The 27974-nt window shown below is 35.3% G+C and overlaps 1 protein-coding gene across 5 annotated transcripts; it reads left to right on the top strand.

Annotated features, from left to right (window-relative positions):
• Positions 1–7: 7 nt before the first annotated feature.
• On the top strand, positions 8–27929 carry LOC135685128 (major facilitator superfamily domain-containing protein 8). 5 transcript variants are annotated; one of them, XM_089112813.1, is made up of 13 exons: positions 8–503; positions 1757–1850; positions 19112–19199; positions 19597–19721; positions 19905–19948; positions 21837–22080; positions 22639–22752; positions 23449–23628; positions 24010–24097; positions 24462–24596; positions 25261–25364; positions 25508–25704; positions 26090–27929. In XM_089112813.1, exons 3-13 carry the CDS (start codon positions 19144–19146, stop codon positions 26312–26314), a joined length of 1512 nt encoding a protein of 503 aa, XP_088968939.1. In that variant the 5' UTR covers positions 8–503; positions 1757–1850; positions 19112–19143; the 3' UTR covers positions 26315–27929. The 5 variants fall into 5 exon arrangements, with proteins under 5 accessions (XP_088968939.1, XP_088968937.1, XP_088968938.1 ...); XM_089112811.1 differs by lacking the exon at positions 1757–1850 and having other exon boundaries at positions 11–503; XM_089112812.1 differs by lacking the exons at positions 8–503; positions 1757–1850 and adding an exon at positions 15833–17429.
• Positions 27930–27974: the final 45 nt, after the last annotated feature.

The raw sequence follows: 27974 nt of genomic DNA, 5'->3' as shown, positions 1-27974 counted from the left end.
ATTTGTCGGCAAACGTTGGAGAAAAAGATGTCTCAAGAGGCCGTCTTCTAAGGAGTTGTCACCCAAAAGTTGTCGCAATTTTCGTAGGAATTGGGAAGGCTTCTTATCACCTAATTCTTCGGAGATCAGCAACTGTTGTAATCGCTGTTGTTCTGAGGCGGAAGTACGTCTGATAAGGTCCGTTTTTAGAGTGTCGTGCGGACGATCAGCAGGAGGCGAAAGAATTAAATCACGGATTTCTTGAGCAATTTCGGGACTAAGAGAGGAGATGACATAGGCAAATTTTGTGTTCTGTGCAGTGATTTGTCGTGTAAGAAATTGAGCTTCAACTTGGGCGAACCAGACTGCAGGATCATTTGGCCAAAATGGAGGAATTTTGATGCTAACTGCAGCAACGGCATGAGAAGCGGTGCTTGATGGTGTTGACGAGGAACTAGGAGAACTGGTCGTGGCTGGGTTATCATTCATGATGAAAGTGAAACGGGAAAGAACCAGAAAACGAGGTATGCACGAGATGTAAATATGTAAAATACAAGTGTTCGAAAGTCGTTAAGAACGTCGTGGTTACCAATTTAATAGTTCGTACCTTTGTCTACAGTTGAGAACTATTAACAAAAAGTAAATTAAAACGATCTCACCCGTTGGTGTGTTGAGAAGACGCGTAGAGAAAATCGAGTTCTGTTTGCTTCAATTCAAGAGAGCTTACTAACTTGATCTACGATTATTTATACTTTAACTCTAAAAAAAAATCTGCTGACGAAGGATGTGTGGGTATGATGTAATGATGATGTAATGGAGTTGGAAAGTTCTAGATTAAGAAACGAGAGAGGCTGTGTAAGCATGGCGCAATGTAGCAATGTAAAGCTGAGATAAACAGTTTAAATTAACAGCACTATAAACAGAGTAAATCTTTATCGCTACACATGTACACTGGCTGTGGTTTACTCTCATCAAGTAATTTTTGCAAAGCGTGTGCCGATACGGCAATGAATCTTTTAAAAACATAAAGAGCATGCATTTTATTTCGTTTACTGCTGAATTTTTCCAGCCTTTATGTGCCTGTTACCATTTATTACTTTCAGTGCTCGTTTCTGAATTTTCTTTGAAACCGCTTTCTTTGATGGTGCCATGAGAGGAACACATTAAATCTAGTTACCAAAAACACCCCCTCCCCCCTGGATGGTATTGTGACAGTACTTCGAGTCGCGTTAGGATGTAGACAAAGAAGACCTCATAGTTTCTCACACTATGGACTGATAATGGAGGTGAATATATCTCAAAGCCATGTATCAAACCTATGAATCAGTGGCTGTCTATCTTTTGTGCATGTACTTGAAAATCCCTATTTTCAATCGCTACTTGACAACTGAAAAAAAAATTTCAATCGGATGTAGGCTCAGTTCCGAATTTGACTCCTGCATGACCTCTTTTACATGCTGATAATAAAATTATTCTTGATTGAACCAATCTTTCTTAAATTGCTGCTATTTTGGGTTGGAAAACATTAAACTTCTGTAAAATATCTGTAAATTTTCATCTGCTCTTTTTTCTCTCCACATTAGACAATCCTGGCAAAAAGTTTGGTGAAAAATAAAAAACTTTACCGTCCGCGTTCGGGAATACATGACTAAAGAGACCTGTAGTCACAAACATTGAACTTTTCAGATTGACTAATTCTAAATTTATTTTGCGTAAAATCCGTAAAGGGATTTTTATTGAAAGGGCATTGTCGCATTATTTTTTATATTTTTTATAGAATATTGAGAAGGACTGGGAAAAGGGGCGGAGGAAAGGGTACCACTTTGAAGGGAGAATTCTTTTGTTTATTGGTTGAATCCGAATCCCGTGAGGTGAGTTTCTAGTCACTTCATCGCTGTGTAAGTTTTTTTTGTAAAACATGCATTCGTTTTTTGGAGTTTGTCTATCAGTTTGTAGTTGTTTGTTGTTTGTAGTGAAGCTAGGCCGTCTGGTTGTTTGATTTTTATTAAAAATAACTTTATAGAAAATACTTGATGAGGAACAGGACGAACGGACCGAACAGTAAAAGATAGGCAAAAGGAGGATATTCCCAAAAACTCTGAAAATCTGCCAATTTTATTCAGCCCACTGCGATTTGCTTTTAAATTCCCACATACCATGACGGATGAATTATAACGTTGTAAGGAGCTTCAACGTAATTTAGGAAGGAGGGATCACGTAAAATGGGCAAAAGTTGACTTAATTTGGGAAGAAATAAGATTATTCAAAGACTACATCAATTTGTGATTACAATTGAATGTTCATATTGCTCGCAATGGCATGCACAGTATTATAATCAACCTTGAAAATGGTAACAAGAAATTTCAAACCTCCTACTAGAAGTTGAGCAAATTGTCAAGAAATACCTTTGAGACCAAAGCTTGAAAATACTAACGATGCGAAGTGGTGTTATAGACTGATGCAATAGGAAAAAAAGGCTTCAAATCATAAATGTAAGTTATGGAGAATCCAAGGTCAGACAAAACTTGCATGACTTCTGATTCTTCGCGAGAAGCGTATTAATAGATTTTTAGCAAAATTTCTAACCCTATTCCTCACTCCAACCCTTATGATTTCACAGTATCTGTCCAATATTTAGTTTCTACTGCTATCCAGAAAAAATTCACCGCCATCATCATCATCATAAGAGTTTTTGTGTGTGAGCATTACCGATTTAATCAGAACGAGGTGAAGTTCATATAGTAAGACCAATTATTTTGGGTTCGCTTCACGACTAAGCCAGCGAAATGAGATTGACAATTCTTGTAATAAAGTTTTATCCTATTAAGAATAGCATAACGTTTACAAAAATGACAATGACAATTCAAGTATAAAATCTAAAGTTTATCAAACTTTTTAAAATCCTTAGTGCATGCTTCGCCTAAGTCTTGTTTAGGAAAGTTTTTATTTACTGTTTTCAAATCTTTTCTATTTGTGTTGTATTCAACTTGTAGATATTGATACCTAATAAATCACGAACTCACTTGAAAGGAGAAACATATTTGCAAAATATTTATTGGAAATCCTTCGCAACTCAATATCTTTTGTTTTCTCTTAATAAAAGGTATAAACCTTTCCAAAATTGCAGTTGACCGTTACGTGGACGAGAGAGCTAGTATTGCTAAAAATGCTGAATATAATAACCCAAAAAAAGAGAACCATTCAACAGATCCTTTTTAAATCAACAGTTTGAAAAACATTGTTCAATTTTTGGCAAAGCATCATTATATATATATATATATATATACGACACTTCTTATTATTATTTAATATTTGTGTAACTGACATTTTTCAATAACCAATTTCTTTTTTATTATTTATTCAGTCCCGGCGTCTCTTCTCTCTTCCCTGAATACTTTGGAAATCCATTTGATGGAATAATAGTTTATCTCTTTCAACAAACTACCTTGCACATGCCGAAAGAAGTTAACTGAACAAGACAGACGAAAAGAAAAATACTTTTTATCATGGAGGAAGAGCCTTTAATGAAGACAAATGTCAGATACGCAAAGAGAAGGAATTTATTAATTTTATTTGCTCGTTAGCAACATTTTCCTTGATTGCAGAACCACTTTTACTTTGATTCACCTCTTGGATGACACTCATTATGATTGATTTGTGTATGAGGGAAAGAAGGCCTTTTTTCACTGGCTTTTTTATTTGTACTTTTGAAATATGATAAAGCGTTGTCACAGTTGATGAAAAAAAGATTTTAAACATTGGTCTGTTTAAGAATAAGCAACTTTTGCTTTGAAGCTAGCTTCGTGAAAGCTTTCTACCTACTCGCTTTTATTGGAAACGAACTCAATACTTTTACCTTGGGTTTAACGAGGGGTGTATCGAACCAAAAAATTATCACACACTCTGCCCAAAGTCCGCAAAATTCCTCTAAAATCTGTTAAAAAATCCAGAGATCCACACAAATAGGTAAAAAACTGAAAGTCCAGTCAGACTTTGAAATGTCTAATGAATCCAATACCAAATCCAAACTTGTTAACGAATCGAAGCAAAATTTATCGAGGAACGCAGAAGTATCGAGGGGAGGGGGGAGGTGTCGTACCTTTCACAACGCCTAGTAAATCTCTCCTTATGTGCGTCAAATTAATTCAAATTTTATCATCTTCTGAAGAATTTCGTGCAAAGGTGGACTGTGTTTTTGACACCCTGTGCACCCTGAGTTATGGTTGTTCTTTTGATAAAGTTGTTGCGTTGAGTTATGTATTTAAAGCAATCTTTCCACTAACGCGACTTGAAACAAAAATGGGTTAAAAGTTATCCGTTTTTGGGTTGCGTTCCCACAAACCCACTTGAAAAACGGACAAGTTTAAAAACGGTAGATTCTTTTTTTGCCGGGTATCTTTTAACCCACCTGTGGGGTAGTGGGAACGCCATTTCCGGGTAGCTTTGGTCCACTTACAACAACAACAGCGTTTTACAAATTTATCTTACGGGTCTGTCTTCTTCAGTTTCTGTTTATAAAGATCTAAATCTGATCTACCTGAAATTTAGAGCGCTGATGACACATTTTAAGCCTGGGTACATTTTAACCAAGCTTAGTGGAAACTGTCAAAAGAGATCAGAACGAATCCAAAGCAAACTGGCGTTCCATTTACTCGCTCTAAAAACAGATACATTTTAACCCTTTTTTGCTTTAATCCGAGATAGTAGAAAGGCTGCCTTAGTCTAGAGGACATGGCAAAATAACTGTTGTTTTGATAATTTCTGGTCACTGAACTGCATGAATCAAGGAAATGTGCTTGCTAACATTTGGCAATAACCAGGATGGCCAAGCAAGGAGAAATAAAGAAGCTAACAGCAATTTTTTTAAGACTTTGAAGGAGGAAAAGGTCAAGACAAAATTATACAAAGATTAAAAAAATTCACTAAAAATTCGGAAAAGGACCCAAATCCGGACCCAAAATCGAAGAATCTTTAAATCCAAAAGAAGCCCCTACGCCTTTTCATTGAGTGATACACCCCTCGAGATTTTAGTTTTATTTTGCAGCAGTTGTAAATGGTTGCCAATCTTCTGATTTATTTTTCCATAAAGTTGGTATTTCTTGACATTTAACTTTTTGAAAAGAACATTTTTCATACATGATCGATTACATGGTTTCCCAAAAATTAATTTTAGCATCGTATTAGGGTTTTCTTAATGATGTTCAGGCATTTCTTTTAACTTTACTATCACTGACAAAAACTAAGACATAAAACAAGGACTGGACTGCAACTTTGCTAACGTTATTTACGCATTACAGATACATCGGACAAACAAGCAGAAGACGACTGAAAGACAGATTTAACGAACACAGACGAGACATTATCAACAAAAATGTAGACAGATCTGGTGTCGTAGAACACTTCTGCAACCCAGAACATTTCATCAATGACCTTACTATAACACCATTTCTGCAACTCAACGACAAACGAGATAGTGTTCGACGAGCCAGAGAGCAGTAGCTCATTGGCCTGGCAAACACTCTCACGCCAAACGGCATGAACAGAACCACTGATCGTTAATCGTTATTATAGTACACCATCCTATTTACATTATCATTCCACCGCCACCACCCGCGCTTTCTCATTCGCCATCCTTCCCTCCTCCACCTCTGCGCTGCATTCACACCATTCCACATTAACCAATCCAACACCACCATCGCCTTCACTAATTTACGTGTATTTATTGTTGTTCATTCTTGTTGCAACTCGGTGTTTCATAATTGCTACATTTTGATCGGTTTTTCGCCGCAACTATTCCTTGGAGTCCGTCGAGCAGACTGCTATCGTGACCTTTTTTCTATTCACACATTTACTTGTAATTGCCAAAAGAGCAAACAGTCTTGCATTTAAGTTGTTTAGATGCCTGATGAAGATTGCAAGCTAAGACAAAGGTCATCCGTGTCATCTAATTGATTTCCCTCTTCGGCGCAATAGGTCAGAGAATTTTGTGCCATTCTTTTAAAACTTGTATAAACTTTTAAGCATTTTAGATAAAACTTCTTTAAAACAGCGTACTCCAAAACGGTTACTTTTCTTCAGTTTCATCACAAAGCGGAAAATACAATAGCAGTGACGTTTAACAAACAACAATTTTTTTTGGTATTATTACTTACAAATGCATTGATTTTTGGAAATAGAGAAAGAACATTTAGAAAGAAAAACTCCTACTGAGCTACTCTTACGCTTTGCAACGTATACAATGCCATCACTCTGGCCCTATATGAAAAGTTATCGTTAAAAGTCTACTAGTAGTTATGTGCACTTCCTCTCCCAAAAAGATGATATATTCTGTCAAGATTGCATGATAGAGTAATGTAAACAGATAAACAATCTGTCGAAAGCGTTCATTTTCTTCATCATCATTTTTTCTGAAAAGCAAAATTTAGCCACATCAAACAGCATGGTCATAACGTCTTCTATGCACCTTGAAAATAAAGATCTCCGTGGCTATCCTCATGTACAAAGTTCTCAAATTCACGAAGAGCTACCATGTAGGCTGTGCAGCTAAAATGAGTCTCAGGTTTGCCTTATTTGCTCTTTCCATGACTGCCTCTCATTTTGGACCGCTGTTTGTTTGTCTCTATCAAGGCCAGTTCCGATCTTTTTCTTTCAAACCTGGCTTTGCCAAATATTTCACATGCATAGGAAAATGCCTTATCCTCCTTTACATGCAAAGCAAAACGCCTTATCTTCCTTTACTCTCTATTCTCAATGTTAGAGGTCTTCGACAAATTTTTTCTTCATGACATTTCATCCTGATTTGGCTAACTCTCTGGTTTCCTCTTGTATCATCATTATGCAATAGCAGGAATCAAACAGCTCTCTATATGGACTCCTTGTATCAAGTTGAGTTTCACTAGTAGTTTTGCTCACTAAATCTAGCATGGTTTCAGAAACCCACCTCAACTTCCCCAAGCAAATCAATGATGCATCTACCGGTTCTACATCTAAAGTATCCTGCAGATCCTTTTTTGGTAAGCAAAGTCGTTATTTTCAAAGAGGATATCCTGGTAGACACACTCTTATCCTTTGCGGGCCTTTAATTTTCCTTTTATCAGATAAATGAGATGTAACAACTTGCGTTTCCTGCTTATTGTCCTCCTGCTAAATCAGAAAGGATCTGCGTGCCTTTATTGCTTGTTGTTGTCTAAAAAGTGTAAGTAAGAGTTTGTTCTGGAAACAGCAATATAATAAATGCACGGCATGATGGGTCCCCACTGCTTGATTGAAGGATCTGCAAGTGCAAACGACAAGTGTTCTTATAAAATCCATATGAAATACTTCTTGTTTCAAAATTTCTTTTAACGTTAAATTTAGTGACTCTCAAATCAATCCAGAACTTACCGCCCATCTTTCTGTTCGAAGATAGTCTCGCACGATACGTTGTTAGAACGTTCTTTGAAATTTCTGTCATAGGTGTCATCGTGTTAGGTCTGTTAATGAAAATAACAGCTATAGACGGTTCGGCAGTTTCCATTCACAGCAAAAATGCCCCTGTCGATGTTGATCTTAAACCTATTGCTTGTCTGACTGTAAACGCTTCTCAACTCTTCAATCTATTTGGTGCTACGTAAAAAAGAAACAGTTGTTTGCTTCTTAGTCTTCCTAATTTAAATTTTACTTAGAGATGCATAAGTTTTACCTAAAAAATTGCTGAGCGACAGAATTGAGGTTGTGGGTAAAACTCCCCTATTACCCCCTGGTCCAAGGTCTCCAAACTTTAACAAGACAACTTGCCCAGGCATGAACGAAGATATTGCCCACTTTCTGAAGAAAGGGAAGCAAACTTCATACCGGGTGGATGGAGAAAAGAAGCTGCAAATAACACTGGGTACTCTCCGGCAGGAGCTGGGAGGAATAAAAACCGATGCAAGAAAGCAGAGACATGTTAAAAAATCTTTTTAATCCACCAGAAGGTTCTCTACCATGGCAAAATGAACTTGTTAGCAAAAAATATTGAAAAAACTGAACATTTGCCAGCCAGCACATGATACGAGACTAGTAACTTTGTATCTGGAAATTCTCAGCAGCTTGTTAAATGGGCCAAAGAATAAGAAACTTGCCAATTTTCTGATTTAAAATTTCATTGAGTTGCGCGTGATAAAAATTGGAAAGTAACCCAATCAATAGTTATAAACTAGGTTATATGAACATTTTCATTAATTTCATTATAAACTTAGGCAAACATGGTAAAAATTCAAAATTACTACTGATAAAAAATTTGAACAGAAAAATAAATTTTTTTGGGGGTGGAAGTAACTCTAATGCATGACAAAACCTAGGCCAAATTTAAGGGTTTACAACGCCCATGTCAACATTGAAGTCAAAAAAAGACTTTTTTGGACAGTGGCTCTTATATCATAGTCAATAGAACTATTTCTATTGATTATGCTAATACTACCGTTGCAATGTTTCATCAATTTGCAATGTTTCATTCAGAGTAAAATTTTGTTTAAAATGCTTATTCAAAGTTTAACAAAACATTAATTGAATGGCATCGAAGAAGGAAATCAAGTAGATGACACGGATTGACTTTTGTTTTAGCTTGTGATCCTCAGGCACCTCAATATCTTCATTGCTAGATATTTCGCTTAACCGGGATTCGTCATGTAAATGTCTGAAGATCAATTAGGATTTTTAAGATATGATGCCAATATTAGCTAGCACCTTTTTTGAAAGAATGTAATAGATTACGTATAACAAATGCCTTTTTACTATGTTTAGAAAAGTGAAATATCAAGTAAAACTAATGTTATTGGAGCATAAATCATAAAAATAAGGATAATTTATGATTGCTGCCAACTAAAACTAAAGTCCGGAATTGAGAGTTGTTTTCATTAATTGCTAATAACCAAAAAGCTCTCACGAGAAAGAGTTGCCTATTCTTAAACAGGCCATTTAAAATCTTGTTATATCATCAATAATGAGAATATTTCATCATAATTCACAAATACAAATAAAAAGGCTCATCAAATCTATTTTTACAGAGATGGCTGAAATTGCAAAGCAAGGGATAAAATCCATTTTAGAAAACTTGAAATCTTTCCGCTACAATGGCCTTCTTTCCCTTCATATACAAACCAATGATATGACTGTCAGTCGAATTGGCAATCAATGTAATGGTGGTTTTTCATTCAAGGAAAATGTTGTTAATGAGCAAATAAAACTAAAATAATTCTTTCTCTGTGTGCACCTTTCATTTGTCTTTATTAAAGGCCCTTTTGCCATGATTAGAAACTTTCTTTCTCTTTGTCTGTCTTGTTTAGTCAAGTGTTTTGGGCGTGTTCAATGTAATCTGTTGAAAAGATATAAAATCTTATTCATTAGAACGATTTCCAATGTGGTTCAGAAAAATAAAAAAGATCGCTTGAACTGAATAGATAATGGAAAAGTATATGATAAAAGGAAAGGTAGTTTTATCAGCATGGTAGATGTAAATTAAGTCTTCAATTTCTTGTAATTTTTTGTTTGTATGGTCCGTGCATTGTTCTACCGTCTTCTGTCAGTACACTAGTGACCAGTCTTTTGTGAAAAAACCATATGCTCGTTCGGCCTACTTTTTCATATTTAAAATTAAACTGAAATGAATGGATTCCTTGTTATTTTTCTTCTACCTTGGCAAATAATATTTCAACAAAGCTCTTCATCCGAGACGGTGTAGCACTGCAAAAAGCCTCAAGATTTATGATAATAGTTCAAGCTCATGTTAACTGAAATTGAAAAAAGGAACAAAGGTTGCATTTCTTCTGTCTCTTTCCGACTTACATGACCACGCCAGATTTATTCTGGTAAATCGGACAAATAAAATTATTTTCTATAACAAATTAAATAAACAACAGGGAATAGCGAAACGGGCAAGTTCATAAGATACACACTTTTGAACATGACCATATACAGGGTGCCCTAGAATAGAACAAGATCTCGAGATTTGCAGGGGATACCTATTGGCTGACGAAGACGGGGTCCTAATATCAATTGGAGGCAAATAATAAAGTTTTTATAGTTTCAAGAAAATCAGATCTTTGAAAATTTAAGGTAGCAAGACGCACTTGCAGTAATACTTACAGAAGATTGGACATTGCTACTTGGCGCCTCCGCGGTGAAAATCAGTAAAAATAATGTTAATCAAATCATCATTCTATCACAACTTTGTGTACATAACATGTTATGCAAGCAAAACTAATCACAACCAAGAAAACGCAAAAAAATGTTTCTAAAAACAAACAAGCTAATAAAAAATTTAATTTCTAAGAGGGTGATTTATAGTCTTATCTCAAAACCAATCGAGAAAATTTCTCAAAATTTAGACTGAGCATGCTGGTATCTTTTTCCGCAAAAAAAGATATTTTCCTATATAAGAGAAGTGCCAAAATATTTCCTGCATGTCAAAAATGTGACTTACACAATATTGCAGACAGCAAGGCATGTCCTTGCACAAGTCTACGCACTTGAAGAAAACAGAAATGCCGGTTTGAAACTAGAAGAAAACAGAAAAGCAATGTAATGGTATGCAATGTAATGATAAATGGTTCATTTGCCAGAATCATGTGTACATTTTTATATATGCTGAAAAAAGCGATTTGGAGAGGAAATTTTCTAAAAGATTTGATAAAATTTATCGCTGCTGCATATCCAAAACAGCGAGCGTTACCTGTGATCGAACTATGGTTTTTTGCCACTGCATTGGCGACGTAACAAGTTTTCAGATGTAAACAGTACATTGAACAAGAAGTCTTGCTACATACCTTTTAATACGTTTCTCGTGAGGAATGAAAAGGAGTCTTGTCAGTTTTAGCTAACCTTGGAGTTTCCAAATTTACTTTAAGAATTATAAGATATGTATTACCATCGAATCGGTCTATATCTCCGCATCGCATGATATTGTTGGAATTTTTAATATTTGGATCAAAGGGTACTTCTCAACCGTTTGCTCAAAATCTAGTAGGAGGTTTATAACTTTTTGTTACTGTTACCGAGATTGATCATGATATTTAGCAGGCCATTGCGTACAATATGAATATCTTTTGTTAATCACAAATTGTTGCAATCTTGAAGTATTCTTCCCTCTGCAAAATTAAGTAATTTTTGCCAGTTTTTGATGACCCCTCCTTCCTGAATAGCGTCGAAGCTCCTTACAACGTTGTAATGCATCCGTTATGGTTTCTAGGATTTCAAAAGAAGTTCCCAGTAGGCTGAATAAAAGTGACAGGTTCACAGAGTTATGGGGAATATCTTTCTTCTGCTCATCTTTTTCCGCTCTTTTCCGTTCGCCCCTTTCCTGATCCAATTTTAAATACACTCTTAATCGAAATCAAACAACAGTCTTTCCTGACGGCCTAGCCTCATTACACTTAACAAAACACTGTACCTGATAGACAGTCTTTAAGAAACGAATCAATGTCTTAACAACAAATAAAAATAACACAGCACAGCGATAAGGTGACTGGAGGTTCGTAAAATTACGAAAATAATAAGTACTGAGTAACCACTTACTATTTGTGTTTTGTTTTGGCTATTTGGCTGTTTTATTTTGGCTATCAGGTCAACATCGAGACTCACCACATCGGAACAAGCCTTCTCCTAACAGTTCTTAATACATCAAACCAGAAAAAGAAATATTGCCTTCCCGGTACTTCCTAGATACTTCATCAATATCTCTGCTTCACTTCCTCTCTAAGAATTTGGTTTTTATTAGAAAAAAGAAAAATAATCAATTTTACTAACAGCCAAAACTTCAAGTGTTTAAGTGTTGCTTGAAACAGCTGACCTTATTTTGCTGACGTCGCTAAATCTAATATCAGCAGTAAATAAATGAAGCATCCGTTATAGATTACTGCAGCTAATTGAGCAAATACCAGGTTGTTGGAATGTTTGCAGAAATCTCTTCTTCATAGTCCAAAAGATTTGAAGATTCTCAAAAATCGTAAAAGCTCAAAAGAACAAATTTTGAAAAATCATTTTTATAATAACGGGTCAATTTGTGAAATTTAGTTAGGGGTAAATTTGTGTCAGGTAAAGTGAAACAGTGTCAGATAAATTTGTGTCAGTTGATGGCACAACGCAAAATGGCGATAATTCTATTATGTTTGTCCAGTTATGGGTTGTTTTTGTATACCCACAAAAGCAACTTATCGCAGACCCTTGGCATGCTTTTAAACTCAATTTTACTTGGTCAATTAGACATTAGATATAATCCTTTCACCTGAAATCATTCTACGTGACAAGGTGAGTAATAAAAGCAATTAAATCATTGTCTTTGGCAGTGTTTCAACATCATGACCCTCAACAATAAGTTCCAATGAGAATTTGGCAATAGCCTTGTTCTTCAAAAGTAATGTTTGTACCGTTTTCTCTTTCCTTTCTTGATTTTTTTTCTGAACACCTAACTGTTTAGATTTTACCAATGTCATAATCCTTACCATTCAAAAAATGTTTGAGTCCCCCTTGTGCTCTTGTTTCAAATTATTCTCTTAAATTGACAAATGTTTCATTTTAACTGTATTGTTAACGAAGCACAACGACCTGGGGGGCAAAATGACTGTCCTTTTGTTAAGAGAACAGTGAGAAGAATGCTTGTTAGGGTGTGGTGACAAAGTTTATGTGGTTTGATTGTTCTTTTCTGTTTAACTATAAATCCGTCAAGACTGACAGTTGTTTTGTTCGAGTAAAGACTGCGACACTCTTTGGATATTTGGTCCAGAACGGAAGGACAGGAAAGGTAGGACAACCCTCAACATTCTGAAAATCTTCCAGTTTTGTCAAGTCTACTTTAAATTTCTTTGAATTCCCATAAACAACGGTGAATGTCTGATATGCTTATAAGGGGATATTGACGCTATTTGGGAGGTAGAGGTGTCTTTAAAATTGACGAAAGTTAACAAAAGTGATTCATCTTGTTAGCAAACAAATGCTGACTTTCCAGTGCGCCCACCAACCAAATTGTGACGATGTCTCTTAAATGTTGCAACCATTTCACACACGAATCGGAAATGCGCCTGAATTTTCAAGCGAAAATCGGTATTTGCCATAACTTGCTTTGTCTTTGTTTTTCAGTAGACGAAAGGTAGGTGGCATATTCACTGCAAGAAGATGCTTCAATATTCAAATTTTTCTGATTAAATGATATTTGCAACGATGAAACCCTTTCTCTTATCAACTTTGATTTTTTTCCTGGCATTTTTTCTATTTGTTCATCACACAACATTGAGCTTTCCTAAAACAGCTGAATAAACTTCTTCGAAGAAAAGAATTTTCTGCCATTTAGAAAACCTCTTTAATGAAGAAAATCCAAATTTGCTCCCAAATAAGGATTGTTTTAACTGTCTTTTCAAAATTTAATAACTCTTTCTTTTAATTCAAAAGCCATTATTACTTTGAAAATTCCACAGAGCACTCCTCAAAAGGGCAATGTTTCCTTGGGTAAGCCATTCCAGCCATTTCTGTGGAATGATATTTTATGAGCTTTTTTGATATTTTGAAATAATGACGAACTATTTTCACAGTGCAAGCTCAACAGATTTCTGAGCTTTAAGCATTTGTCTGTTAATGAATAAGCAATTATTTTTCTGAAACAAAGTTCATGAAAGCTAACTAGTGATTAGTTCTTAATAAAAGTGCTTCTTGCTTTGTCAAGGTTGGATTTAAGGTTAGTATTAAAACCATCATTAGTGATCTACCAAGAGGATAACTGACGAGATTCTTTTTCTGGTCAAACAAAATTTAATTGTAGCATATTTCAATATTGGTTTTATTCCTGCATACAATGTCAAGCACACAGATAAAACATAGATGAAATAACAGAGGCTGAGCTAATTATCCAAACCTATTGTCACTATAGCTTATTGCACAGCCTGGATTTTTTAGCAAAGTTTCTCAATGGCATGTTTTGGTTTTTGCTTTAGCAGTGCAAAATCTAGGAGGCTGTTCTCTTAGAGGGATATTTTTTCTTTTCCCTGTAAGATCCCTCCCTCTGCATCTTCACGAAGGTCAAACGCAGAAAATCTGACTGCATCTCAAACTACTTTTACTGCTGTCAGGATCTGACCCTGCGCTAGAACTTTTCACCATGCACTCGAATTTTCCTTCATTTACTGAACAGTTTTACTTCTTTCTAAATGAATTTTTGGCTATTAAATTTGGCGTCGTGGAATCGATGCAGATCTGAATGTTTTTATTATAAAGCCTTTTCTCTTGCTATAATTTACGGTGTCAATGTCTGAAATGAGAGAAGAAACTTCTGAAGCAGGCCAAAGCCCGCTTTCTAATTCAGAGAGTAACTAGTGGGCCAGTACCTTCTACTTCTATTTCATTGATTTTGCACAGGTTTGCCCTTAAAACAACAATGATTGCGTCGGACCTGTCTGCTCAATTTACTTTGCATCACTAATTTTTGTCTATATTTTGACTGAGCAAACTTTTTAGTAAACTCTACGAAGTGACAATTACGCAATCAAAATAATTTAAGCTAATTGCCATTTAATCAAACATGTGCTGTAGTGAATAAATTGCATTTGCTTATTGATTACACATGAAAATTGCGAATTGAAAATAAGATTAAACAGGCAATTACGAATTGTTTTTTGTTATTATTCTGTGAATTGGTTATAGAAAAAAAATCCATTCAAAAGGATTGTGTTCCTACCATCCACCGTTTTCTTTGAGTTTACGTGCCAGTGTGATTCTTGCTACGTAGAAAGCACTACACAAAGATTGGGGATAGAATAAAACAACATTTCCCTTTTAGCAATAGAAACAAAACTTCCCCCCAATGAGAACTACCACCGCGGTCTTGCAGAACTAAAACTACAACCAAAACATGCCATTCTGATTTCGGGCAGTATTTACTGGAAAACCCTGATTGTGCAAAAAACTAATCATCGTTTCGTATAGCAGTTTTGGAATCTGTCTACATAAGCACGAAAAAACCGCTATTGTGTAGACAAAAGGAGTTAGTTTCACCTTAGGACTCCATTGGCAACATTCTCAATTGGCAAGCGGCACTGATTGGGCAACCTCAACAGTCAAGTGCTCGCGTTTCTGATTGGCCCATTTCGATCCACAACTGGGTAAATGTATTTCCTAGCATAGAGTTCTGATCTATGTTCTGACATTTTGTACTCAAAAAAGTGTCAGAAGAAAAGCTTTAGTATGTTCCAAATGGTTTGCGTTTTTCAAAGCCAATTTTTAATTTTAGTACCACGAAAAGATTATTTCTGCTAAATCTTTTCATCTTTTTGCGATTGTTTTTAAGACTGGGAATTTTCATGTTATCACCCTTGCACCGTCTTTTTTAGTAACATCCAATTCATCATATCTGATGACAGTGCTGATAAGTCTATATCAATGTGACCAATGAAAAAGACTTTCAAGCTGTCACCACAGTGATAATTATAGATTAATTTATGTCTAGATTTTTCACATTTCCATGGTTAAACTCTCGGTCTATTCTCGCAGCTGAATCTCTCAACTTGTCCTCTCAGCTGAATTTTTCATCGTGTTCCTTTGACTTATTCTCTCAATTTATTCTTTTAGCTTATTCGCTCAAATTATTCACTCAATTTATGCTCTCAGCCAATTCTCCCAGCTTATCAGTGGCGGGAAATCATGGGAGCTCAGACCCCTCCCCCCCCCCTCACTCGGAATCAGCGTTCTGATAAAAAAATACCAGCTCTTGTTGAGTAATTCACAGATATGGAACGTACCGAAAGCCCATCCAAGATGTTATCTTGTCGGAAAATCGTGGGCCTGATTCTTCAGTGATCAGTTTTTCAAAATTTATGCTTGGTGGTGTTGTGTTGATGCAATATGCATTATTATAAAGCTGGTACTTGATTTGCACGCACATGTGGGAATATAGTTATTCGTAAACAACCTGTGTATAAAAGGGTGCTCAGTTGAGCTCAGGATGATCTAGTTTTTAGTGAAATCTAAGTGAACGCTTTATTAACTTCTCTGAAATTCAACAGGTGGCACATTGATATTGATAAAGTATAGTATTCTGCTCTTGTATTCAGGACTGGAAAATTAGCTAGAAATATACCTGAATACCTTGCGGTTTCTCCGCAGGTATCCTCCTAACTTGTTCTCTTTGCTTTTTCTCTCTGTATCAGCCATTCTCCTTGGTTCTTCCACCTTTCTCGCGGAGAACAACAACAGTGGAAAAACCAAGGAGAATGGTTCATACAGACACTTTGACTGGAACAACTTGGAATGTGAGAACTTAACGAGAGAGTGCAAAATGGAGGTTTTCGTAGAGTAGAAGAAATGAATCAGCTAGCCTGGAACATTTTGGTAATTTCGGAAACGCGGTCGAAGGGCATTGGAGAAGGAACAATGAAAAATGAACACAAAATCCTGTTCTACGGAGATGATAAGAAGAGTGTATATTGAGAAGGCTTCCTTGTGAATAAGGACAACAAGAACTCGATTTTGAAATACAAACCAATTAATGACAGAATTATTGCAATCAGAATAGCTGGAAAACCGTCCAACATGACAATAGTACAAGACTACGCTCCGACAACCGAATGCAGCGATGAAATGGTTGAAGAATTTTACGCAAGGGTTCGAAAAACCGATTCAGCCAACACCGAGGAAAGACATTCTGATAGTACAGGGTGACTGCAATGCAAAGCTGGGAAAAGATGCATAAGACGGATGGAAAGGCACGGTGGGAAAGTATGGGGTCGGCGTCAAAAATGAGAGAGGATTCAAGCTGCTAGAATTTGAAAAACGACACAAGCTGACTGCAGTGACAACATTGTTTAATAGAGAGTTGTCTAGAAGAAGAACATGGAAAGACACGCAATCAGATTGACTGCATTTTTGTCAGCTAAAGAAACATTTCTGGAGTCAACAAAGCAAGAACAAGAATTTTTAACAAACCGGATAATGGAAGTGACCATGATCTGGTGATGATGACACTGAAAGTAAAACAAAGAGTGAACAGGAAAGGTAGTGCCACAGGAATGTGCTTTGAGCAATTTTTTGCGGTGCAGAAGTTGAAAATGGCGTTAAATATATACCCAGTTGTGGATCGAAATAGGCCAATCAGAAAAACGCAAGCACAAGACCGGTACAGTTGACCAATCAGTGCTTGGGGTCTTGAATTGAGGACAATGGCAAGTCTAAAATGGAGATCAGAATAAGAATAGACTGAAGCAGCCAGTGCACTTGCCTAACTGGACCACATCTTGAGAACGAGGAATATCAGACTGGCTAACAAATTACTGTTGATGCGATCTGTGATGGTAGCAACGCAACTATTTGTCTGTGAAAGCTGGACACTAAGTAGGAGTGATGAGCAGAAGCTAAGGGCCTTTGAAATGAGAACTTGTAGAAGATTGCTGGGAATTACTTGAAAAGAGAAAAAAACGAACAAGTATATTTTGCAAGAGGTGAAAGAATTGCAGGTCAGGATTTGATGATGATGACATCTTTTGTCGTTTTATTAATTACAAACACGATTCAGCAATTTTTCATTGGCCTATAATGACTATTCCATGTACTAATCTAATTTTCATTATTTTGTACTTTTTGAAGTTTTAAGTACTACTATCAAGATTTATACGAAAACATTGAAAACTTCGTTTTTCATGTTTATGATTTTGATTGCATAAAATTTTGAACTAGGAATTTTTTACAATATAATGTATCCAGTAGAAAATGTTTGAAAATATAGTGAAATTAGAAATGAACTGGAGAATCAGATAACCGGAAATTAGCTACATTTCTAGATACAACTCAGCCAGTTAAGATATAGCAAAAATATCTCATTAGCAGCTATGCGCAAATTGCAAATTGTTTCATCATGCTATAAGTTTACTACTCCATCCACCATGATATATTTGTGTGGACAAAATATTTACTCCCTTCTGCCACCCTGTTAATGATGATTCTATTGAGGTCCAACAAGAAAGAGCTAATCTACTTTGAGAATTTACATAAAACTGCAACTAGGATAAAGGCAGGTAAAAGACATGGTCTTTGTTCTTTGTTCGCCACAAATGAGCACCTTCTTAACATTCCTTTATTTCTTAAGGTTCCTTTATTTCTGACCACATCTTTACTCAAACGAACATCCACAAAGTGTGTAAAGGAAAGAAAGCTTGCAAATGTATGCAAAGCATTACAGATTGGTCAGTTTTTGAGAGAAGGGAAGGCAAAAACTGGTCAAGGAATTAATAATGCATTAATGAATAAATTAGAAAAAAAAGAATTCAAAACAATAAACACCCTAAGCAATTAACATAGTGAACTGGAAAAGAACCGTTCCATGAAATTTTGTAATTAAAAATTGTAAATAAGGCTGCCGAAAGGCTTTTGATTCCCTGAGGCGGAAATCAATGTACAAGAATTTTCCTCCTTCCGCAATCAAAACCGCTGAAATACAGCTCTAGTGACATCCCAATAAGTGGTCAGAAAAACATTGAAACATAAATAGACTTAACGGAAGAATGACAGTCCGTTGGTCGGAGAACAGCCCTTTCAAGCGGAAGCGGAAGCTGCAGAACCATTTTGGTATTTATGCAAGAACTAACAAAAAAGTTCTACAAAATAATTTCTGTGCAGAAGCACAACATAATGAATAGATAACAAAAAATCGAGTCTCTCAATGTCAAACTTACTGTGAGGATCTAGCATGTAGACCTACTTGAAAATGTTTCAGATGGCATCCAGACCATTCAACATAAAAAGCACAAATTTAACTGTTTTTACATATCACGTTTCTTTCTGCGATGATAAACCTGCAATAAGTTACCATTTGCCTGAATTTTTGGGAATCTTGAAAAGATACTAAAACATTAATGATATGCTAGAAAAAGGGCCTGAAATCAAGCCATAAGAACTTTTCCCACTAAGAAGCTACCAGTCATATCTGGTTGCTTTAACAGTGGATCAGCTATCATCTACATACATGAAGTAATTTCTGTAAGATCTTAAAATCCAATGTAAAGATCAAATATCTAACATTCAATTAAAATGAAGACGATGAAAGTCTAAACCTTTTTTAATTGATTGTATGGAAAGCTGATTTCTTTCTTTAATGCTTTTCTCTTCAATAAATAGAAAGGTGCATTTTTTATTTTTACAGAACTTTGTAGCTGCAACGATCAAGTAGCTACAATGGCGCAAAATTCTTCTGATGCTAAGGAGATAAATTTAGTGAAGGAGACCGAGAGGTAAAGCCAAAAAGTGATTAACTTTTTCTAAATTAAAATCATGTTTTGAAAATATATGTTTATGATAATGTTTAATCAAAAGATGCATATAAGCTTCTTCGCAATGTTTTAATCCTTAATTTGATGTATAAAACTCAAATTGAAATAATAGGTTACAATGGCTATTATTACTAATTGTATCCAGCCCCATAACAGGCAAATCAAAAGACGCTGAAACAAACTTGATTTAATGACGTTTCATCATTACAATGTGTAAAACTGTGCATACCTTTAATTCAATTGCACTCTTTGCTATTAAATTTCAAAAGCACGATTTTGCAAACATAAACTCTTAATGCGGTATCCAAACAGAACTAAATGATCTTCATTGAGCTATTTTTTCAATCACCTTGACCAGTTCGTCTAAAGGATACCAAAATACTGGAACACACGACATAGATGATTTGGAGTCGTCGGAATCCTACAAAGCAAAATGGAAGGCAATATATGTCATTTACTTGGTATCCTTTTCCGGTGCTATGGGTAAGAAAACAAAGTCATTGCTTTTCAAAACCAATACTGTGAAAGTAAATTCTAGTAAGAATGACTTGGATGGAAATCTCTACAGCGTAAGAAAATGCAAATAAATTGTACATTTTTGCTTTGGTAATTTGGGCTTATATTCACATTATATAGAGGTATTTTGTTAAGTTTCACTTTTTTTAGACTTCACAAGCACCATGCCGTCACTTTGGCCATACATACAAAAGGTGAGGTTTCCTCTTTTTCTGATATTGCTATTTTGTTAAAATTTCTTCACTGCAAAAGGCACCTTTTACACGATGACTTGAAAAACTTTATTTTCCCTTCAGTATCCCTACTAATATATAATTCAATTCATTTCATTTTTTAATTTAATCTAATTTACACACAATATCAATTCAGTAGAAAGAAAAGTTATGATATACAAAAAAACTACATTACAATAACAAATTTTTGAAGGTACTTGGGTGGAAAACATTAATTGCCTGATCTTCAATCGATTCGTGCCGAGCTTACTTCTGCTAACTCAAAGATTGTTTTCTTAGCTCTTGTTCAAATCGTATGATGAAATCAATATCTCCAATGGATTGTGGGATATCATTCAAAGTTAATGGACCTGTGTACAAATTATATCTTTTGGCGTATTCTAATGTTAGTTTTTGCACATAGAGATCCTTCGTATTCCTTGCGTTATATATCTTTATAAGGCAAATCTTGTGATTAACTTATTTTTAGCCCTTCAGGAGAGAGCTGATTGACAATTTTAAAAGTCCTAACTGCTCGGTCAAAAGTCATCAATTGACTTGCATCCCTAGTCTTCGAATGATCGATCAAATCGAATGATCGATCAGATCGAATGATCTGTTCTGATATGTTTGCAGAGTACTTAGTTTGGTATCAGTGAGGGCTCCCTTTACCACGTTAGCATACCTTAGGTGACTTTCAATAAATGCTTGATATACATTGAGCAACTGATTGCAGTAAGACGTTTTCTAGTCTTTTAATCGATGCTTAGCCACCAGCTACTTTCCCTTTGATTTATTTGTACTGTTCATCCAAACACAACTTATCGTCAACCGTAAGTGCTAGGTATTTCTTTTTATGAACCTGTTTAATACTTGTACTATCAAAATTAAATGGTTGTCACTCTGGCACTTCATCTCTCTACGAGGACGGTCAATAACCATGAACTCGGTTTTCTCGGGATGCATAGTAAGCTTTTTATTCTCATCCCCTCGGAAATGTTTTCTTATTCAGCCTTGACGTTTTGTATTACGTTTCCAAGCTCATTTGACGAGAGTGAAACTTCTGTGTCATCTTCATTCAGGTCAGCATTTGAAAATTTTAGGCAAGTTTGAAATACATTTAGGTACAGTGTGAAGAGGCATGGGTCTAGACAGGATTCTGATGGTAATCCACATGTAACTGGCCTTTCCTGTGGATTATCCTTTCCTTTGTGGCAAATAGGCAGATATACACAAGTTTGAAATTTACTGTTTACCAGTTGTCATAAAGTTTTCGTTACCGTATAGGTAACACTGTTACATGTATCCTGTTTGCTCAACAAACAGACAAAAAATTAAACTTTTGTTGAAATTCGATACTGGCAATTATTCTTTACTAATTTTTGAATATATTCAATTTTGAATCTCAATATTCTTATGAGAGGTATTTCTTTAAAATAGAAACGTGTGCATTCTTATCTAAAATTGTTAGTGCTCCAAGATTTTTTCAAACTTTGAAAAATAATGCATTGATCAGCCCAAAAAGTCACCAAAGAATAAAGCCTGTGTCAAACTATACAAATGGAGAAAATTGTGAATAAATTTACATACCAAGTGAATGTTTCTATAGGAGATGGATGACAAACAGTTTTATTTGTCTGGTGAATCAGCAGAGAATATTCAAGGGAAGTAAGAAGTGATGTTCAAATTTGATTGGCATCTTAGGGCTTTAGGGGGCTGATTCGAAGGTAGGGCTTATTAGAATTTTCTCACTCTAAGGGTGGGCATTTTTGGAGGGGGGAGGCTTATTATAGTTGGGGAAATTCGGGGATATACAGTATGTTTTTTCACATTTCTCGTGCTCTGTTGATTTCCTTTCATAATGTTTTAGGTGGATCGAACAGTGAGCACAAGATTTCTCGGCTTAATAAACGCTGGCTTTCGTGCTGGCCAGGTGACTGGTTTAGTTATTTTTAGTGTTTGGTCCAACGCCCGTGGTGCCAAAATACCTCTATTGGCAAGCCTCCTATTTAGGTTCTTTGGGGACTGTTTGTATGCTATTGCCGAAGGGTTTCCAAAAAATAGTGGACTTGTGATGATTCTGATTGCAAGAGTTATTTGTGGAATAGCAAGAGGTATGTAGTATGTAGATCTTTCCTTTGCTTATAATGTTGTATAATCGAAATTTCCTGTTGTGTGTGATAGTTCATTTGGAAAGAAAATGCAGCTCTTTTGCTATTATCCTTGATAAAGCTTACGCCTTGAAAACCGTATGAAAAATTCTTACAGTTGATAAAAAGTGCACTGATAGATTGATACAGTGCAAGCTATGCTTTTAAAGTGTCTAAAGAACGACTGATTTTCTTGCATTGCATTTCAACAATTCAATGCATCTTCTGACATCAAGCTCGAGTTCAAAAATTTTCCTCTGCCATTAAAACACCTTAATTAGAAAAGTCTTTTTGGAAAACTCTTTTGAATTTACGGTAAGTCACTGAAAAGTTTGTAATCAGCTTGTCTGACATCAGGCTTGCGTTCAAGAATTCTTCTCCGCTATAAAAAACCTTGAATAGAATGTATTTTTTGGAAAAATAAGTTTTTTATAATTACATTAATGTCACAAAGACGATTTTAACTAGCTCATCTGTAGAATAGAGAGTGTTTTATAAAATTGACGTATTATTTGTGACTAGGAGATTTGGCTGTGTGCCGTACTGTTGTGGCACAATCAACAACAACGAAAGAAAGACGGACAGCTTTTGCCACACTTTTCACAATTTATGCCCTTGGTTTTGCCGTTGGCCCAGGTGATTTTACTGATTTCGTAATCTAGAAGCTAACTTAAATATAATGTTTTGGTTTGATGCGTAAAACAAAACATTATATTTTAGTGGTAGGACCGAGGGAATTTATGCTTTTTCAAACTATATTCGATTTTAATACGAATAATCATACAACTTTGAAAGAATTTCACATGCTGGTCGAGTCCGTTTACCGGATTCTGTGGATCTTGCGACAAAACAGTTTAAACTAAATAGGAGCAATTCAATCTGCCTAAATCCTATTTGGAAATCCAAAATTGGTTTCACCTACCTGAAATAAGGGTATTTAGGCCAAATAATGTAAAAATAATTGGCCTGATTGTCTCCCCGCAAAATTGAAATCCCTTAGCTCAATCTTTCCATTCCTTTCTACCTTTTTTGAAATTACTTACGTTCTGCTGCCGCATTCACAGTCCTTTAGCATGTACTTGTGTCAAATGCTGTTTCCATTTATGGCCCATCTTATGCTTCTTATTTCTGCTGCTAGAATCCACTTCTCTTTCAAACAATCATGCTTCTCTTTCTTTATTTGCTTTAACAAAGTATTTAAAAGCTTTGTTCTAACGCATGCTTATTTTTCACAGCAAGATGAATATACAGTAACTTTGTAGAAATAGTTTTGCAGTTTAAAGGCAAATTTATCCCTTGGAACTGGAATCTAATTCTTATCTCTACTTTTAGGTTTACAAGCCTTGCTTGCAGTGGTTGTTGGCAATGGAATTCATACCTCGTTTGTAAACATTGACTTTTTGAACGCTCCCGGCTGGGTTGGAATATTCATACAAGTTATTTGTGCTATTTCATTGTTGATTTGGTTTAGAGAACCTAAAAAAATTGGATCTGACAATAAAGAAAGTTTCAGTAAGTGACATAATAAACCTGCTATTTATGCTTTGCTTTATCTGCGTGACTAGAACATATCTGTAAACATTTCCATGAATTACATTCTTCGAACAATCTTTTGGTGGTATAAAACTTGAAAATGGCTTTGAAAAAAGCAAATATTTGAGTAAATCAAAGCCTCTCGTTTGACACTCTTCAGAGTTTTCGATCTATGTTCTGACACTTTAACTCTGAAGAGTTTCAGACGAAAAACGTTAGTTTACTCAAATGTTTTCTTTTTTCAAAGCCATTTTTAAATTAATTCTTCTTGTTTTACAACATAATTATGATGAGGAAATGATGAAGTCTACATGATATTGCATAATCGTTACTACTGTGTTGCTTACTTTATTTTTGTAGAGGATTTGCAAAAACCGGACAACTTTGCTCTCATTATAATCTTAATGACTTACTTTGTCAACTGTGTGGTATTTTCATCATTAGAAACGTAAGTTACCAGAACTGTATTTAATTGGCCTATTGATAGAGTATACTTTTCCTAGCTTTACAAGTTCGATCAACATTCTGACCTTCTATACACTGAAGAGTGTCAGAAAAAGAGTTTTAATAATTTAAACTGTTTGTTTTTTCAAATCATAAATTTAGATACTGATTAAACCTTTTTAAATATAAAACTTGGAATATGAAATTGTGTTTGATGAATTTTAATATAATATACATGCCTTAATTAGGTATATCCATTGCATATGTTCAGGCATATCCATTGCATATCTACAATTGGCTGTTTCTGTCTCCAGCATCTGTAGCTTGAAGAAAGCTTTTAAAACTTCTAGCTAATGCAATCTCCTTAGGTTTACTGCTTCAATGATGAATAGTGAGCTGGCGCTTACAAAATCAGAAGCTGTTTTCGATGCTGGCCTCTTGCTGTCTTCCGTTGGACCAATTGCACTTATTTCGTTACCTTTAATAAGATGTACTTCAAACAGGTTGGTTATTCCTATCCTGTCAATTTCGAAGCTTTTTATGCTGACCTGGCACTTGTATTGTTTATATAAAAATTGCTTAAAAACTTGAGTGAATTCAAAGACTTTCATTGCAATTCAACCCAAAGCCACAAATTAAATCGTTGGGGCCAAATTTACTATAGGGGGTCAAAACAAAAGTTCTATAACCAGAGCATTTACGACCTATTAGACAAAGTGTGTTCCTTGTTTAACTAGAAAGTCGCTTATAGGATTCTCTATTTAGATCCATCTAGATGTTTGCTGCAGCCAAAAGTTCGATCGATCTTCTGATGGAATACTTTGTAATAACGTCAGTGGACTTAAATTGACTGCATATTAAATGCAGTATTGATAAAATATCACTGCTATTTTACAATATCCATACAACATTTTCTATGAATGCGACGGACAAAGAAAAGTTTCCTAAATTTTTGTCAAAAATACTAAACACAAGGATGTATACTACATTATTTATGCTTAGAATATACACCATATAAGCGTATCATATCCATTAAATCATTAAATCAGCAATTATCTTAAAAATCAGTCAAAACAATGAGTTGTTTATTCCTTAAGAATTCTTTGGATTTCCTATCATTTTATCTACTAGTTTTTTATTCAAACTGACATCTTCATTTCTACCTAGGCTTGCTGAGAGAAGTATAATTTTGCTAGGATGCACAATTTCATTGCTTGGCTTTATCATATTTTTACCCTGGGGAAACACACATCCAATTCTACAAACAACAGGTGAGCTATCTCACGATCTTCTAATCTAATGGTCGATTTTTTGTATAAGATTATGCAGATTATACAAATGAAGTGATGGTTCTTCATATTTTTATACTTGATATCTATATATGACAGTCGTGAAGAAACGCTATCTTTTTCAGAACAAACAACGCTTGGGAATGTGACAAAAACAATATGGAAACCAGGGTGTCCACCAAAGTTCCAGTGGTGCCAAAATGCCCCTAAAATACACCTTGCGCAATTCATAGTTGCAGAATTGATGATAATTTTTGGCTTCACGTTGCCATATCTGGTTACAAATGGATTGTATTCAAAAATTATTGGTCCGAGAAAGCAGGTAAGATTTAACATATCTTTTGAATGCCACTTTAATTTAAAGTGCGCTTGAAGAAATAGAAATTTCAATGGACCAAAAAATGATGGAGGATCTTACTTTTCAGTTCATATCAAATCCATTTCAGCATTAATTGTCCCCCTGCTATCTTATATTAAACAATTGCATAAGAGCATTTCCTTTTTGGTTTTCTAGGCAATACCAGTTATTCAAAAATTGGATTTTTTTAAAAGACTGATAAAAAGCTTAAGCTCATCGTTTTCCTCTTTCTTGACAACTATGTTGTTATAAGCTGCAATAAACATTATCTAGCATAAAATATATGTTTAAACACCATTCTGCATCTTAAGCAATGATTAATGGTTTTCAAACGTTAATTTTTTCAAAGAGCTTCTACAATACAGTTTTGTCTGTTTCTACATGTGTTTCGGGAATCACAACACCATTGGTGATGACATGCATCTATGAAACCTACGGACCAAGATACGTCTTCATCACAGTAGCCGCTATTGAGGCAGCTTGCATCGTCATTACTAGCTATTTCTTCAACAGATTAGTGCCTTTTGAAGAATATGTCGAATGTAAACTAGGGTTGAAGAAAAGTAAAAATTAGCTACTTTGATCTGCTGTGATTCATATTTTACGCTCGTGTCTGTAATAAATTCATTAATCTCGTGTATAAAGAACTTGCAAGGTGTATACAACAAAGCACTTCCTACTAAACGTAAGACAGTGTATGTCCCCTTTATTAGCACTTTCATGGCTCCAAAGGTCCCTAGAAAATATAGTGTCAACGGCAAAATTGAATTGTTATACGAGCATTTTTTAAATTAAAAGCAGTCAAACGATTTTAAGGAGAGGAACATCTGTGGTATGTTCATATCTGACAAGATGTTCTATTTGGCTTCTAAGCAATTATCATCAGTAACATAGCGTTTGAAGAAGTTTCAGTTTTGTTGGTTCACCTATGATATATAGTTCATCAAAAGTGGCTCTTTAGAATTAGCATTATGTATATCTTTGTTATCAAAATGTATTTTTCTAAGTTTATGGGTACTTCACATACTGCTAGACAATAGAATGATCTTAAGATTACCCCAAAAGTAAGTTACATTAAGAAAGGCTAAATTCACATTGCACAATCTTTTTAGCACCTTTATAACACGTGCTATACTTTATAACACGTGCTATTCCCACTATACTAATCCCCTGGTACGTGGTCTTAAATGGTGTTGCAAAATTCTTTTTTTTAATTTTTGAACTTTAAGACCCCATAACCCGAAAAGGTGCAATTTCACTTCATAGAAAATAAGAAATGACTTTTCTCGTCTATTATCTAATGATATAGCCCATTTCAAATATATTTTTCTTAATTTATCTGCTTGGCGTTTAGAACCTGAATTTTTTATGTTCAGTTTGTCAATTGAATTGAATTCGTAGAAATGACAATTTAAATGAATTAAATTTCTCTCTCCTTGGTAATGCAAAATTATTACTGTTTGTCACGAAAATCTACCCGGAAATACCTCCGAAGACGTCTTTGCTAAAAAATTAATCATAGAACGGACAGTAACATCATAAATGAAACCGTTTGTGATGCACGATGTAAGCAATGCATATGACTCTATAGATGGAACAACACTGATCCAAGGATCCCCCCTTCCCAGCGATAGTTACAGGAGTGCGAGTGAATTTTTTGACCAAAATTTTTTAGCAGAACAGGCTGCTTTTTTTCACCTGACCCATATGGGGCGTGACCATTCAATTTGAGATAGAGGCTAGATATTTTTGTCTTGTTTTTACCAAGGCTAACTTTCCTAGAATTCATTGGGGGCTTCGATAGAATTTTTGTCTTTACCAAGGCTAATTTTACCTTCATTCATTGGGGGTTTTAAGAGAATTCTTGTCTTTTTCGAGGCTAATCTATGTACCCTACCTCAGGGCCACTGGCAAGCCCGCGTAGCGGGCTTCGTAGGGGAGCTAGTCTTCCGTTAATTGAAAGTTGCTGCAAAACATTTGCAAGCCCAGGTCTATTCGTGTACCTCGTTTAAATATTTTAATGGTTTACCAACTAAGTCTCTTGTTTATTCTAATTTCAGTGCTTGAATTTTCCATATAATTATTTCATTTATTCCTCGACGACTCATGGGCTCTTTGACACATTTTCATGTGATTGTTCCCAGGAGCTCTTCTATTCATTTAGAATCAAAATTCAAACTTTCCTAGCAATACAGTTTTGGTCCTCGTTGACAAATGGGATTTGCTCAGATATT

The sequence above is a fragment of the Rhopilema esculentum genome, chromosome 15 (genome assembly GCF_057945365.1).
Source record: "Rhopilema esculentum isolate cy_ngs chromosome 15, ASM5794536v1, whole genome shotgun sequence".
Classification (NCBI taxonomy): domain Eukaryota; kingdom Metazoa; phylum Cnidaria; class Scyphozoa; order Rhizostomeae; family Rhizostomatidae; genus Rhopilema; species Rhopilema esculentum.
Note: the sequence above shows the minus strand (reverse complement) of the source record. Positions and strands in the feature narration are given on the sequence as shown.

What these genes read in the sequence shown, in the direction of transcription:
- LOC135685128 (XM_089112811.1), top strand. Translation starts at nt 467, where the DNA reads ATGATGAAAGTGAAACGGGAAAGAACCAGAAAACGAG. An exon ending in GGAAAGAACCAGAAAACGAG is followed by an intron (nt 504 to 19,111) that starts GTATGCACGAGA and finishes TTATTTTTACAG; the next exon opens with AACTTTGTAGCTGCAACGAT. An exon ending in ATCCTTTTCCGGTGCTATGG is followed by an intron (nt 19,722 to 19,904) that starts GTAAGAAAACAA and finishes CACTTTTTTTAG; the next exon opens with ACTTCACAAGCACCATGCCG.